This window comes from Dicentrarchus labrax, unplaced genomic scaffold (assembly GCF_905237075.1).
Source record: "Dicentrarchus labrax unplaced genomic scaffold, dlabrax2021, whole genome shotgun sequence".
Taxonomy (NCBI): Eukaryota; Metazoa; Chordata; class Actinopteri; family Moronidae; genus Dicentrarchus; species Dicentrarchus labrax.
In genome coordinates this window covers 22128141-22140900 of record NW_026136722.1, presented here as the reverse complement: position 1 = coordinate 22140900, position 12760 = coordinate 22128141, and the positions used below count along the sequence as shown (strand labels likewise).

General features: G+C 40.1%; 1 protein-coding gene across 2 annotated transcripts in view; it reads left to right on the top strand.

Moving 5' to 3' along the window:
- jupb (junction plakoglobin b) overlaps positions 1-12760 on the top strand; it is a 178634-nt gene that overhangs the window by 94691 nt on the left and 71183 nt on the right. For both annotated transcript variants that reach the window (XM_051386858.1, XM_051386861.1), the window contains exon 3: positions 5477-5710. In XM_051386858.1, coding sequence (XP_051242818.1) covers positions 5477-5710 — 234 coding nt within the window. The remainder of the gene's footprint in view (positions 1-5476; positions 5711-12760) is intronic.

Sequence of the window (12760 nt, the reverse complement as noted above, 5' to 3'; positions counted from 1 at the left end):
AACTTGTTAGCAAAACATTATAACTAGCTTACTAGTGACTGATGTAAATTAGCTGGCTACTTTGCTATCTTCTTGCTAACACTAACTTTCAGATGTAACTAGCTAGCTAAGAATTTATGTAGATTAGCTTGCTAGTTAGCTAGTGTTAACTCGCTTCCTAATGGCTGATGTTGATTAGTAAAATAGTTTGCTAGCATTTCGCTAACATTAGCTAGCTAACATCAAGGTCCAGTGTGTAGGATTTACTAGCATCTAGTGGTGTAGTTGCAGACCGGATCTCCAGCAGCAGCCAGTCAGTAGAAGATACAGTAACAGCAATGGAAGTGGTAGCAGTATCAGTATGAGTGATATAAGCAGTGGTACAAGCATTACTAGAACAATAAGTGGCAGTGTGACATACATGAAAATCACTCACCTTTCGGCGAAATTCACCGTTTTGAAACCAAAATAGGTGACCTACGTGAATCGTGTAGATTCGATGAGAAAATGTTTGGGGGGTGTAGGTACGGGCGGGGGGTGTAGGTACCAGAGATTCAGTGAACTGCGAACAGGTGCGCGTGCCAGAAGGGAGCGCGAGTGCATGGAAATATTAGCGCGAAGGGTCTTGCATCACCAGTTTCTTTCTCTGGGAAGGTCGGGGAATACCATTACCTGATTGGTTTACAAGCAGCTTGCTTCGCTCGTGTTTTAATATTTTCTGGTATATCTAAGTTACCCAGGGGCTCTGTTGACATAGGCTTAGCTAACGTTAGCTACAACTTGATGAACTGAGTCATTGAACACAGCAGGAGAGAACGCAACGTTAGCCAGCTAAAGCTCCAGTGGAAAATTATTAGCTAACGCTACCATTAACGTTAGCCTAACATTAGCTAGATATTGTTATTAAAGTTAGCTGCTAGCTTAACTAATGGTAAATCACAAAAAAGAAATAATAAAATGTATTCAAATCTGAATTACATAACATTGTATTGGCTGTCAATCATGATGGAAGAGTAGTTAAGTTACACCATGTCCACCATCTCTTGTGGGGGTTATGCATTAAGCCAAGGAATGGCGCCGGCGACAACGGCAGCCTGTCGTGGCAGCTATCATTGTTGTAGTTTTAGTGTGTTGTCAGTGTGTTTTTGCTATTTTTAACTGTTTTCTTACTTTCTTACTACTTTGTTCACGTCGCCTAAATACTTTTTTGGCGTTTTTAAGCACTTTTTATTTTTGTTTGCACGGGTCTCCATGGCGACGGGGAGTCGCATTGTTTACACCCGCGACCAGATGATCGCCCTGAGGTACCCTGAGCATCCTGACTGGAGAGAGACCCTCCATACCGGAGGAGCTGAGGAGACGGCGAGGCTGCAGAGCGGGGGTTAAACGGAGGATGAAGAAGAGGAGGTTTAAACCCTACAAACGTGGCTACACGAGAAGATACCGGACTCCAACGTCACCATTCCCGGCTTCCAGACGGTTCGAGCCGACAGGGACACCACCGCGACCGGCATGAAGAAAGGAGGGGGACTGTCCGTGCTCATAAACGCGCGTCTGTGTGAAAGAGCGTGTCTGCAGCCCGGACATTGAGCTTGTCGCCGTCGGACTTCGTCCATGTTATCTGCCACGGTGGCTTTCCAGTGTTGTCGCCATCACTGTCTATATTCATCACAGTGGTCTTCATCATCACCATCACTGTTTACATTTATGATGTCTTATTTATTCTCCTGTACAGCACTTTGGTCAACTCTGTTTGTTTTTAAAGTGCTTAACAAATAAAGTTGGATTGGATTGGATTTGTGGTGCCCTTACTACATTGTGCCTCATATACTGTAAATGTTAGACCCAGTGACAGGCTGGCATGAAATGGCTTGCATAATACTTAGGAAGGAGGCCGTAATATTTTTGACTCATGGCTGAAGTTAAGTTTCTCCAGCTCTCCCCAGGTTGGCAAAAAATGCATCTCAAAATGTATCAGATTGATGCTTTTAAAATATGGAATATTCAAAATGTTCTTCCAGGGGAGCATGCCCCCGGACCCCCCAGGGTAATATCCTTCTCATCTTTCTCACCCCTGACCCGTTTTCATGCCTAGTATAAGCAGTAGTAACATTAATTATACTACAAGTCGCAGCAGTACTGGGAGTTGTAGAGGTAGCATCAGTAGTAGTCGTGGTAGTAGCAGCAGCAGTCGTAGAAGTTATAATACTAGTACAGTAGCAGAAGTAGTGGTAGTAGCAAGTAGGCATAACCTAGTAGTAGCCCTGGTGGTGTTAGTATTGGTAGTAGTAGAAATAGTGGTAGCAGTAGTAGCAGGAAAGAGTTATAGTATATATAAGTAAAATAAATTGTGTGAAAATGTACTCAGAATAAAGTAAAAAAAAAAAATAGGTCTGTTAAAATGTACACATTCAAATTCAAACTTCAAAATTGATGTTTACGTTTTTACGTTTTTTTTAATATCACATATGTCTTCATCACCGTCATCTATAGGTCTGTATCTGGCCAATAACAAAACATTCTTAATGATATTTTACAGTTTGTCTTTTCCTGAAAAACAGTATGCTTTCTTGACCACTAACCACTAATTAAGTGCTGCTAACTGTATCTGCCATTAGTCAAACATATAAAAGATAGTCCAGCTGTGTTCACTGGAAGGTGGACACTGATGCTAGCTCACTAGCAGCAGACACTAGCTGCAAAGCAGTGGGAGACAAAACACACAAAGGCAATCAATATCTGCCCCTCCCTCGCTGCCTGTTTTTACAGGAAATGCTTTAATTAAGGAAGCAGATAACAGTGTTTTCTGGGAAAAAAGGGAGGTGACGGTCGTCAACTAATCTGAAGGTTGGCGGTTCGATTCCTGGCTCGTCTCACTGCATGTTGAAGTGTCCTTGAGCAAGACACTGAACCCAGAATTGCTCCTGATGCTGTGCATCGGTGTATGAGTGTGTGTGAATGATTAGTTCCGTTCTGGTGACGGTTGGCACCTTGTATGGCAGCCACTGCACACAGTGTGTATGAATGGGCATTGTATGGCATGGCATGTAGTGTTCAGCGCATTGAGTGGTCAAAAGACTATATAAGTACAGTCCATTCACCATTTACCATAATGAACTATTAAATTAAATTTAAACACCTTTAGGCTACAAGTGCATTAAGATGTCTGTGTACACAGACTAGTGGAACAACATCCCCAGGTGTGAACCACACAACCAGGCCCTTACATACAAACCAACAATACATTTCCTTTCTATAGATGGACATTTGCAGCCATGTATACAACTGATTCTTCTTCCTTATTGTAGCTTAACTAAAATTAACCAGAAAAGTTGAGAAAACTTAGTAAATTAAACAAAAATGACAATAATTAAACACAGCTGGACCAAATACATGCAGGTGCCTCAAGCAAATTTAAGCTGCAACCTGCCACTTGCAGAATAAAGCATCACAAAATTAAATAATACAGAGATGCATAGATAATATAAACAGCTCACAAAAAACACATATAAAAGCAAAAGCCTACTGATCTGGGGAGAGTCACTACAGTCCATTGTATCGACTGTCTGAACAGCATTCTCAGAGCTTTGAGCAGTGCAAAGTCCTCCACAATCTCATCCCAGTCTCTCAGAAGAGCTCATTCATTCTCAAAGCACAATACTAAACCACTCTGTCCCAATGTGCTCCTCAAATTTAAAACATTTTGAACTAATTGAGCTCTCTGCAGTCACATCAGGGATTATCAAAAACATCAGAAAGGTGTCACGCACCTCACTGAAGTCTGGTTAGACTTTCAAAATAAAGCTTATGTGGTTAGGTTTAGGTACAAAGACTACTTAGTTAGGATTAGTAGAATATCATAAATTATGTCATGTTTTTTGTAGGTTTTTTTATTATTTTATCATTTATTATTTTTATTAACTTTTCACTTTTACAAGTAAAGGATGGTTACAGAATATGGTTCACAGAAATAAAAAGCAAAACAAACAAACAAGTAAACAAAACAAGACAAACAAATCAAAAAAAAAAAAAAAAAAAAAAAACAGAATGCCAGAACACCAGCTCAGATCCATATAAATAATACTTACAGTAATAATGTGCGGTATGAGCAGTCAAGAAAATCCCTGCAGAATGATATTAGAGACATCAGGCTCTACATAGTTCAAATAGGGTTCCCACACTCTAATGGCACTAGATCAAACACCCCTCTTTGCTAGCCTTTAACAGTTGGTACCTTTTCATTAATCCACTGCAATAAAATATTCTTCCTCGCTGCATATGTAAGAATACAATACAACCTCTTATTATGTTTGGATGTTAAGCGTCGGCTTGGGAGGCCCAGTAGGAGAGACACAGGGTCCATCTCCAGTTCTAAGCCCAATATCTTTTCTATTTCAGAGAACACATTAGACCAATACATTTGCAATTTCAAACATGACCAAAAACAATGAGTTAGGGTACCAATTTATATCTTGCATTTAAGGCACATGGGTGAGAGAGTAGGATTGAAGTGATGCCTGCGGTTGGGGGATATGTGCATTCTATGTATAATCTTTAACTGTATTGCTTTGGTATGATTGCAGACTGAAATTGATTAAGCATGTCTCCAGACATCCTTCCACTCTTCATCATCAATTGTGATGTTTAGCTCCTTTTCCCATGTGCCTTTAAGCCTTTAAACAGGGGGTGTGAAATACATAGAATAGACTCACAGATACCTCTCTATCTGTTAGAAATAATAATTTCTCAACAGGGGAGCTTTCATGGATCTCAATTAAAGTAGTACTGTGCAAGATATAATGCCTTATCTGCAAATAACGAAAGAAGTCGTGTCTGGGGACAGAATATTTCTCTATCATTTGTTCAAATATCATAACCACATTATCAGAGAGTAAGTCCCTCAGTCTATGAAAACCATTATCCCCCTACTGTTTAAAACCAATATCAAACATCCCAGGCTGGAAATCAGGATTATTCACAATAGGGGTGAAAACAGATGTGAACTTTGACCTTCCCTCAAGTCGACATACTGATATGTTCTTTGTAGGGTAACTTTTAAAATTGTTTACTTTTGATTTCACACAGTTAAACGTACAATATGTAATTTCTGCCACTAGGGGGGTTCTCACAATAATGTATTAACAGTAACAACAGCTGCGAGCTGAGCTGCTGCTAATGTTAGCTCAGCTTGTTTCTCTGATAACTTAAGATCCAGATGTCCGATGGCTAAAATCCTTCATCCGGTTCAAATCTCGAGTTAAAAAGATAGCATTACATTACATTTATAGCCTATGTTTGTTTGAGCCACCCATCCTCCCCACTACCTCCATATGCAGACTTTCTTGCTCTTTATACTACATCACCTGACCTTGATGACAGGCACGTCCAGAAGTGACACCATTTTGAAGCGACAGGGTTCCTTCAGTTATAATGAAAGTAGTAGTCATAGTAGCAGTGTTACTAGTATCTGATGTCAGCCTTGTGTTGTTCCCTGCAGTGAGTGAGGCGGACAGTGTGGTGAAAGTGGCCGAGTGGCAGCAGACCTACTACGCCTCAGACTCTGGCATCCAATCAGGAGCCACCACACTCCGGGACGACGAGAGCAGCACAGAGTACAGCGGCCGTAAGAAGTACACAGGCAGCACCACAACCACTAACGCCACTGCTCCTGCTACTGCAACCACTGGGGGAGGAGGAGACACAGCAGCTGGTGGACTAGAGAGCCCCACAGGTGAGACAGTCTGCAGCGCTTTAGCTGAGAGAGCTCAAAAATCCTTGGGTTTATTTTTGTCATTCCTTCTCTCTTCGCTCCCTTTGTCTGGCTTTCATCATTTCTGTTCATCATCAGATGTCTTTATTGTTGTGTATCTGTGTTGCTTGTTCTAGAGTAAATTAAGTGATGTAATATTATGTAATATATTGGTCTAATTGATGGTCCATTAATTTGCTTGTTAATTTGTTTCGCCGTTGATCTGTCCAACGCACATGATTATCCCAGACACCACTGAATGGATTAAGATGAGAAGTCATTCGATCTAATTTATGACGTGCTTCAAATAGTAACAAATATCTAACAATGAAAACTTAAAGTTTATTGTGAATAAATGCAGTTCAGAACACTTTTTTTTTGGTCTTGTATCAGTCTTTACTATGAAATCAACTTCCACAGATAATCCATTACAGTAAATATGGAGAAACTTTGTGTTTAATCCTCCTTTCACTGTGTTACGCTCTGCTTCCTACCAATCACCTAACACCCACGGGGAGAAACTAAAGTCTCCTTCAGGAAATAATCCAATTAACAAACTTTACTGTCACACCTGTGCTGTTAGTTGAGTCAGCAGCCATTTCAGACACCAACCACAAATGCACAATCAGAAACAGAATCAGAATTAGATTTATTGCCAAGTAAGTTTTTACACATACAGGGGCGGCTGTGGCTCAGAGGTAGAGCGGGTCGTCCCCTAGTCGGAAGGTTGTTGGTTCGATCCTCAGCTCCTGGTGCTACATGTCGAAGTATCCTTGAGCAAGATACTGAACCCCGAATTGCTCCCGATGCTGTGCATTGGTGTGTGAATGTGTATGATTCGATGGGCTTTGATTCGATGGGCTTTGCCATCACTGAGTGAATGTGTGTGAAAGCGCAAATGTGCCATGTAGTGTAAAAGCGCTTTGAGTGGTCGGAAGACTAGAAAGGCGTTATACAAGTACAGGTCCATTTACAAGGAATTTGTCTTGGTGAATTGGTGCATAAAACATAAAAATCACACAAAAATAAAGTACTTTTAAAATATAAATAAATAAAGATAAGAAAACTGTACTGGAAACGGGAGTGCATTAATGTAATGCATATATACAGGGTGGTTGAGTGTTCGTGGGGTTTACATTATACAGGGTGGGTTTATTAATTCAAGTTTTTCTTAATGGTGATTCAGATTCAGATTTTATTTGTATAGCAGCCTAACCTTCATAACAGAAGTTATCTGCAGGACACTTTTCTGAAATGATGAGGCAGGTCTAGACACCAATCCTCTTTAACATTGAATTACAGAGACCCAATCAGTACCACCATGTAGCAAGCACTTGGCGACAAGGGCAACTGGGGGAAAAGGTAGGCGGGTGGGCCTGAGTTCTTTCTAAAGTGCACAACCATCTCCACTGTTGACAGAGGTCTAGCTCCAGGTTGGTCTGGCTACACCAGGTCACCAGATGGTCAATTCCTTGGTGGCGGATTTCTCTACCGCAAACCCTGTCATCCGCGACCTTAGGAGTCTGATGGACTGGTGACTGGAGGGCAGTGTTGTGTACAGGGAGAAGACAGAGGAGAGAGAACGCAGCCTTGGGGGTCCGGGAAAAAACAAGCGACAGACTAGACAGACTTTTAGGTTTTTGTTAAGACAGGTCCACAGCAACAACAGTATTGGCACAATTGGGCAGTCAAGATGAGGACCGAAATGGCCGATGAGTGGAATGAGGAACAAGGGAGATCTGAAATGTAATGGGGGAGCTCATAACCCTTATAGGTAATCAATAAGAACTTATAGTTGAATTTTACCGGAAGGAAGGGATGCAAGAACAGCAGTAATGTGGACCGGCGGGTTGTTTTGGTAAAAATTTTGAACGCTTGTCTGTAAACGATTTAAGGAAGTTTAAGTGGTAAGTTAAGTAATTAGAGGGGAAAAAACATGCATTAAAATGGTACAGGTGAATGAGTTTTGCGAAATTATTTAATTTTTAGAAAGGTTTTCTATGCTCGACATGTATTATATGAAGAATACAAGAACATAATCGTAAACAATATAAACAGTACATTCTACATTAAAACACATTGACTGGTAGATTTTAAAAGCCATTTTGAAAAGGTGTGCTTTTGTCAGTGATTTGAATTTTGGAGGGTCAGTACAGTCACGGATGGGTTTGGGGTTAGTCTAGGCCTAGAGCAGCATAACTAAGGGATGGTTCAGGACTCACCTGAGCCAGCTCTAACTATAAACGTTATCAAAGAGGAACATCTTAAGCCTACTCTTGAATGTGGAGAGGGTGTCTGCCTCCCGAACCAAAACTGGAAGCTGGTTCCACAGGAGAGGAGCTTGGTAGCTGAAGGCTCTGGCTCCTGTTCTACTTTTAGAGACTATAGGAACCACAAGTAGCCCAGCATTCAGAGAGCGCAGTGTTCTAGTGGGGTAATAGGGTACTGTGATCTTTTTTCCTAGTTCCTGTCAGTACTTGTGCTGCAACGTTCTGAATTAATTGTAGTGTCTTAATGGACCTATTGGGGCAACCTGATAATAAGGAATTGCAGTAATCCAGCCTAGAAGTAACAAATGCATGGTTTAGTTTTTCTGCATCCGTCTGTGACAGGATGTGTCTAATATTTGTAATATTGCTTAAATGAAAAAAGGCAGTCCTGGAGGTCTGCATTATGTGGGTTCATGTTTCTAATACATTTTCCCCACTCAGCGACACACCCGCTGAGGAAACAACTCTGGTTATTGGCAGCTCCATAGTCAGAAACGTGAAGTTAGCGAAGCCAGTGGCCATAGTTAAATGTATCCCTGGGGCCAGAGCGGGCGACACTGAATCCTATTTAAAACTGCTGGCTAAAAATAAGCGTAAATATAGTAAGATAGTTATTCACGTCGGCGGTAATGACACCCGATTATGCATATCTGAGGTCACTAAAATCAATGTGGAGTTTTCCGTAGTTTTCGCTGGACCCCTGTCCAATGTGACCAGTGATGACATGTATAGCTGCATGTCGTCATTCCACCGCTGGCTGTCGAGGTGGTGTCCAGAAAACGATGTAGGCTTCATTGATAACTGGAAGCCTTTTTGGGGAAAACCTGGTCTGATTAGGAGAGACGGCATCCATCCCACTTTTGATGGAGTGGCCCTCTTACCTAGGAATATGACCAAGTTTATTTCTAAAACCTGACAATCCACAGTTGGGACCTGGAAGCATAGCTGCTGTCTTACACAATTATCTGCGCTTCCATTAGAACAGTCACCCACCCAAAACCCCATAGAGACTGTGCCTGTCCCCCGACCACCTAAATTATTTAAAGAAATAAAAACAAGAGGAATTAAACATAAAAACTAGTGCTTTCAAACGATTAAAATATTTAATCGCGTTTAATCGCATTAATGTCATAGTTAACTCGCAATTAATCGCAATTAATCGCACATTTTTATCTATTCTAAATGTCCCTTGATTTCTTTTTGTCCCATTATTTTTTCTCATTTTAATGCTCTTGTCAATATGGAAAAGTGGATCGGCTTGCTTGGAGCAAATGTTTGTATTGAAAAATCATCCATTGTCGCCTGGCTTTGACGAGGGAGCGGAGAATTCGCATCAGCTGTGTGCTTGGCCATCAAGTGGTATTTCAGAATAGACGTGCTGCGATGATAGCTCAGTTCACAACGACAAAACACACAGATCACTTTGGTCTTGTCAATGGAACCATTTGGCAACTTTTTAAAAGTAAACTTTCCATTCAGAATATTATTGGCATCCATTTTGGCATCTCACGCTCACCACCCACTCAAAACGTAACGTCTACTACTCTTAAACAAGTGTGTGCGGTGTGCCTGTTGTTTTGTTTCTGGTCTAGCTAGATCCGGTGTGGTGTTGTAGTTTTTACGTTACTAGTTGTTGCAACAGCGTGTGAAAAAAACTACAAAGTTAAACAAACGTTAATCTCGTGATAAAAAAATTTACATCGTTAAAATGGGTTTGCGTTAACACCGTTAATAACACGTTTAACTGACAGCACTAATAAAAACCTAATAAAAATTAAAACCAACTCCTCAGTAGCACAAAATAAAAGAATGGAATGTGGACTGTTAAATATCAGGTCTCGGTCTTCTACAGCTGTTTTAGTGAATTAATTAATATCAGATTATAATATTGATTTATTTTGTCTTACTGAGACCTGGTTGTCCCACAAGGACATTCATTAGCCTAAATGAATCCACGTCATATTAATACTCTTTAATATACATCATTCCCAATAGGCACCGGCCGAGGAGGTGGAGTAGCAGCCATATATGATTCAAGCATTTTAATTGACCCTTAACCAAAACTAAATTATAATTCATTTGAAAGTCTTGTTCTTAGTCTTTCTTACCCAACCTGGAAAACACTGCAGCCAGTTCTGTTTGTTATAGTGTACCGAGCTCCTGAACCGTACTCTGATTTTATATCTGAATTCTCAGAGTTATTATCAAGTATAGTCCTTAAATCAGATTTAAATCAGTAATTATTGTAGGTGATTTTAATATTCATGTGGATGTTGACAATGACAGCCTTAGTAACGCATTTATCTCATTAATAGACTCAATGGGCTTCTGTCAGAGTGTAAATGAACCAACTCATTGTTTTAATCACACTCTTGACCTCATTCTATCATATGGCATTGATATTGAACATTTAAAAGTCTTCCCACAAAATCCTTTTCTATCTGACCATTATTTAATAACTTTTGAATTTCTATTACTAGATTATAAGCCATTAGGCCAAACTTCCTACAGCAGATGTCCATCTGACAGTGCTGTAGCTAAATTTAAGGAGGAGATTCCATCAATGTTTAATTCAATGCCATGTCTCAATATAACAGTCCTATAACAACTTTAGTCCCTCCGAAATTGATAATCTTGTTAATAGTGCTGCAGGCTCACTACGATCAACATTAGATTCTATCGCCCCTATAAAAAGGAAAATATTAAAACATAGGAGACTAGCACCGTGGTACAACCACCAAACCCGCCAATTAAAGCAAAAAGCAAGGAAATCTGAAAGGAAATGGCGCTCTTCGAAATTATTAGAATATCGCTCAATTTGGCCAGATAATCTTTAAACCTATAGAAATGCCATCCAGAATGCTAGAGGATCCTATTACTCAACACTAATAGAAGAAAATAAGAACAACCCTAGGTTCCTCTTCAGCACTGTAGCCAGGCTGACAGAGAGTCACAGCTCTATTGAGCCACATATCCCCATAAACTTAAATAGCAATGATTTCATGAGCTTCTTTTATAATAAAATTATTACTATTAGAGAGAAAATTAATCACCAAATGCCCTCAACAGCTATCAGTGGCTCCCCAAGTTCAGGAACTTTAAATGATGTAAACTCAGATATATATTTAGAATGTTTTTCTGCTATCAATCTTCATCAGTTAACTTCAATCATTTCTTCAACGAAGCCATCAACCTGTCTATTAGACCCGATCCCAACTAGGCTGCTTAAAGAAGTCGTACCCTTAATTGGCACTTCTTTACTAGATATGATTAATCTTTCTATATTATCAGGATGTGTACCACAGTCCTTTAAAGTAGCTGTAATTAAACCCCTACTTAAAAAGCCCACTCTTGACCCAGGGGTTTTAGCCAACTATAGACCGATTTCTAACCTCCCCTTTCTCTCTAAGATTCTGGAGAAAGTAGTCGCCAAAAAGTTGTGTGACTTTCTACATAACAACAGCTTATTTGAGGATTTTCAGTCAGGATTTCATCACAGCACAGAGACAGCTCTGCTTAAAGTTAATGACCTTTTTATTGCTTCCGACAGTGGACCCGTCTCTGTACTTGTATTATTAGATCTTAGTGCTGCATTTGACACCATTGACCATGATAGTCGTTTTCAGAGACTTGAGCATCAAATTGGCATTAAAGGAACCGCACTAAGCTGGTTTAGGTCATACTTATCAGATCGTTCTCAGTTTTCATTGGGTTAGGGTTAGGGTTGATGGTTGCTGGTGAAGCCTCCTGCTATGGTCCTGCTTGACTGCCATTGCTAATATCACTGATATTATTGTTATTATTATTATTAACATTATTATTACTACAGTTACTATTATTACTATTGTCACTGCTCATTGTCCCCCATCGTTGCTGTTGTCGTCGTCATCATCTTCTTCATGTTCATCATCATCAGTCACTACAATTAGTGTAGTTGTTGCTACTGTTGTTGCTGTGCACCTGTCTGTCTCTCTCTCTCTCACCCCAACTGGTCGAGACAGACGACCACCCACCTAAGCCGAAAGGGTCTGTCCTAGGTTTCTGGCTCTTAACAGGCAGTTTTTCCTTGCCCCCGTTGCCAAGTGCTTGCTCATGGTGTTACTGTTGGGTCTCTGTAAATGTTATAAGGAGTTTGGTCTAGACCTGCTCTATTTGAAAAGTGTCCTGAGATAACTTATGAATGAATTGGCGCTATACAAATAAAATTGAATTGAATTGAATTGAATTAAAGGACATGTCCTGGTCAAAGATAACGCCAAGATTGCTGACAGTGGTGCTAGAGGCCAAGATAATACCATCTAGAGTAACTACATCTTTAGAAAGTGAGTCTCTGAGGTTTTCGGGGCCAAGTACAAGAATTTCTGAGTTTAGCATCAGAAAATTGCAGCTCATCCAGGTTTTCATGTCCTTAAGACATGTTTGTAACTTAGATAACTGATTCATCAGGCTTGATCGACAGGTATAACTGGGTATCATCTGCATAACAGTGAAAGTTAATGGAGTGATTCCTTATGATATTACCTAAGGGAAGCATATATAAAGTGAATATAATTGGTCCAAGTACAGAACCTTGTGGAACTCCATGACTAACTTTAGTATTATGGAGGATTAATTGTTAACGTGTACAAACTGAGAAAGATCTGAGAAGTATGACTTAAACCATTTTAGTGCGGTTGCTTTAATGCCGATTTGATGCTCAAGTCTCTGTAAAAGAATATTATGGTCAATGGTGTCAAATGCGGCACTAAGATCTAATAATAAA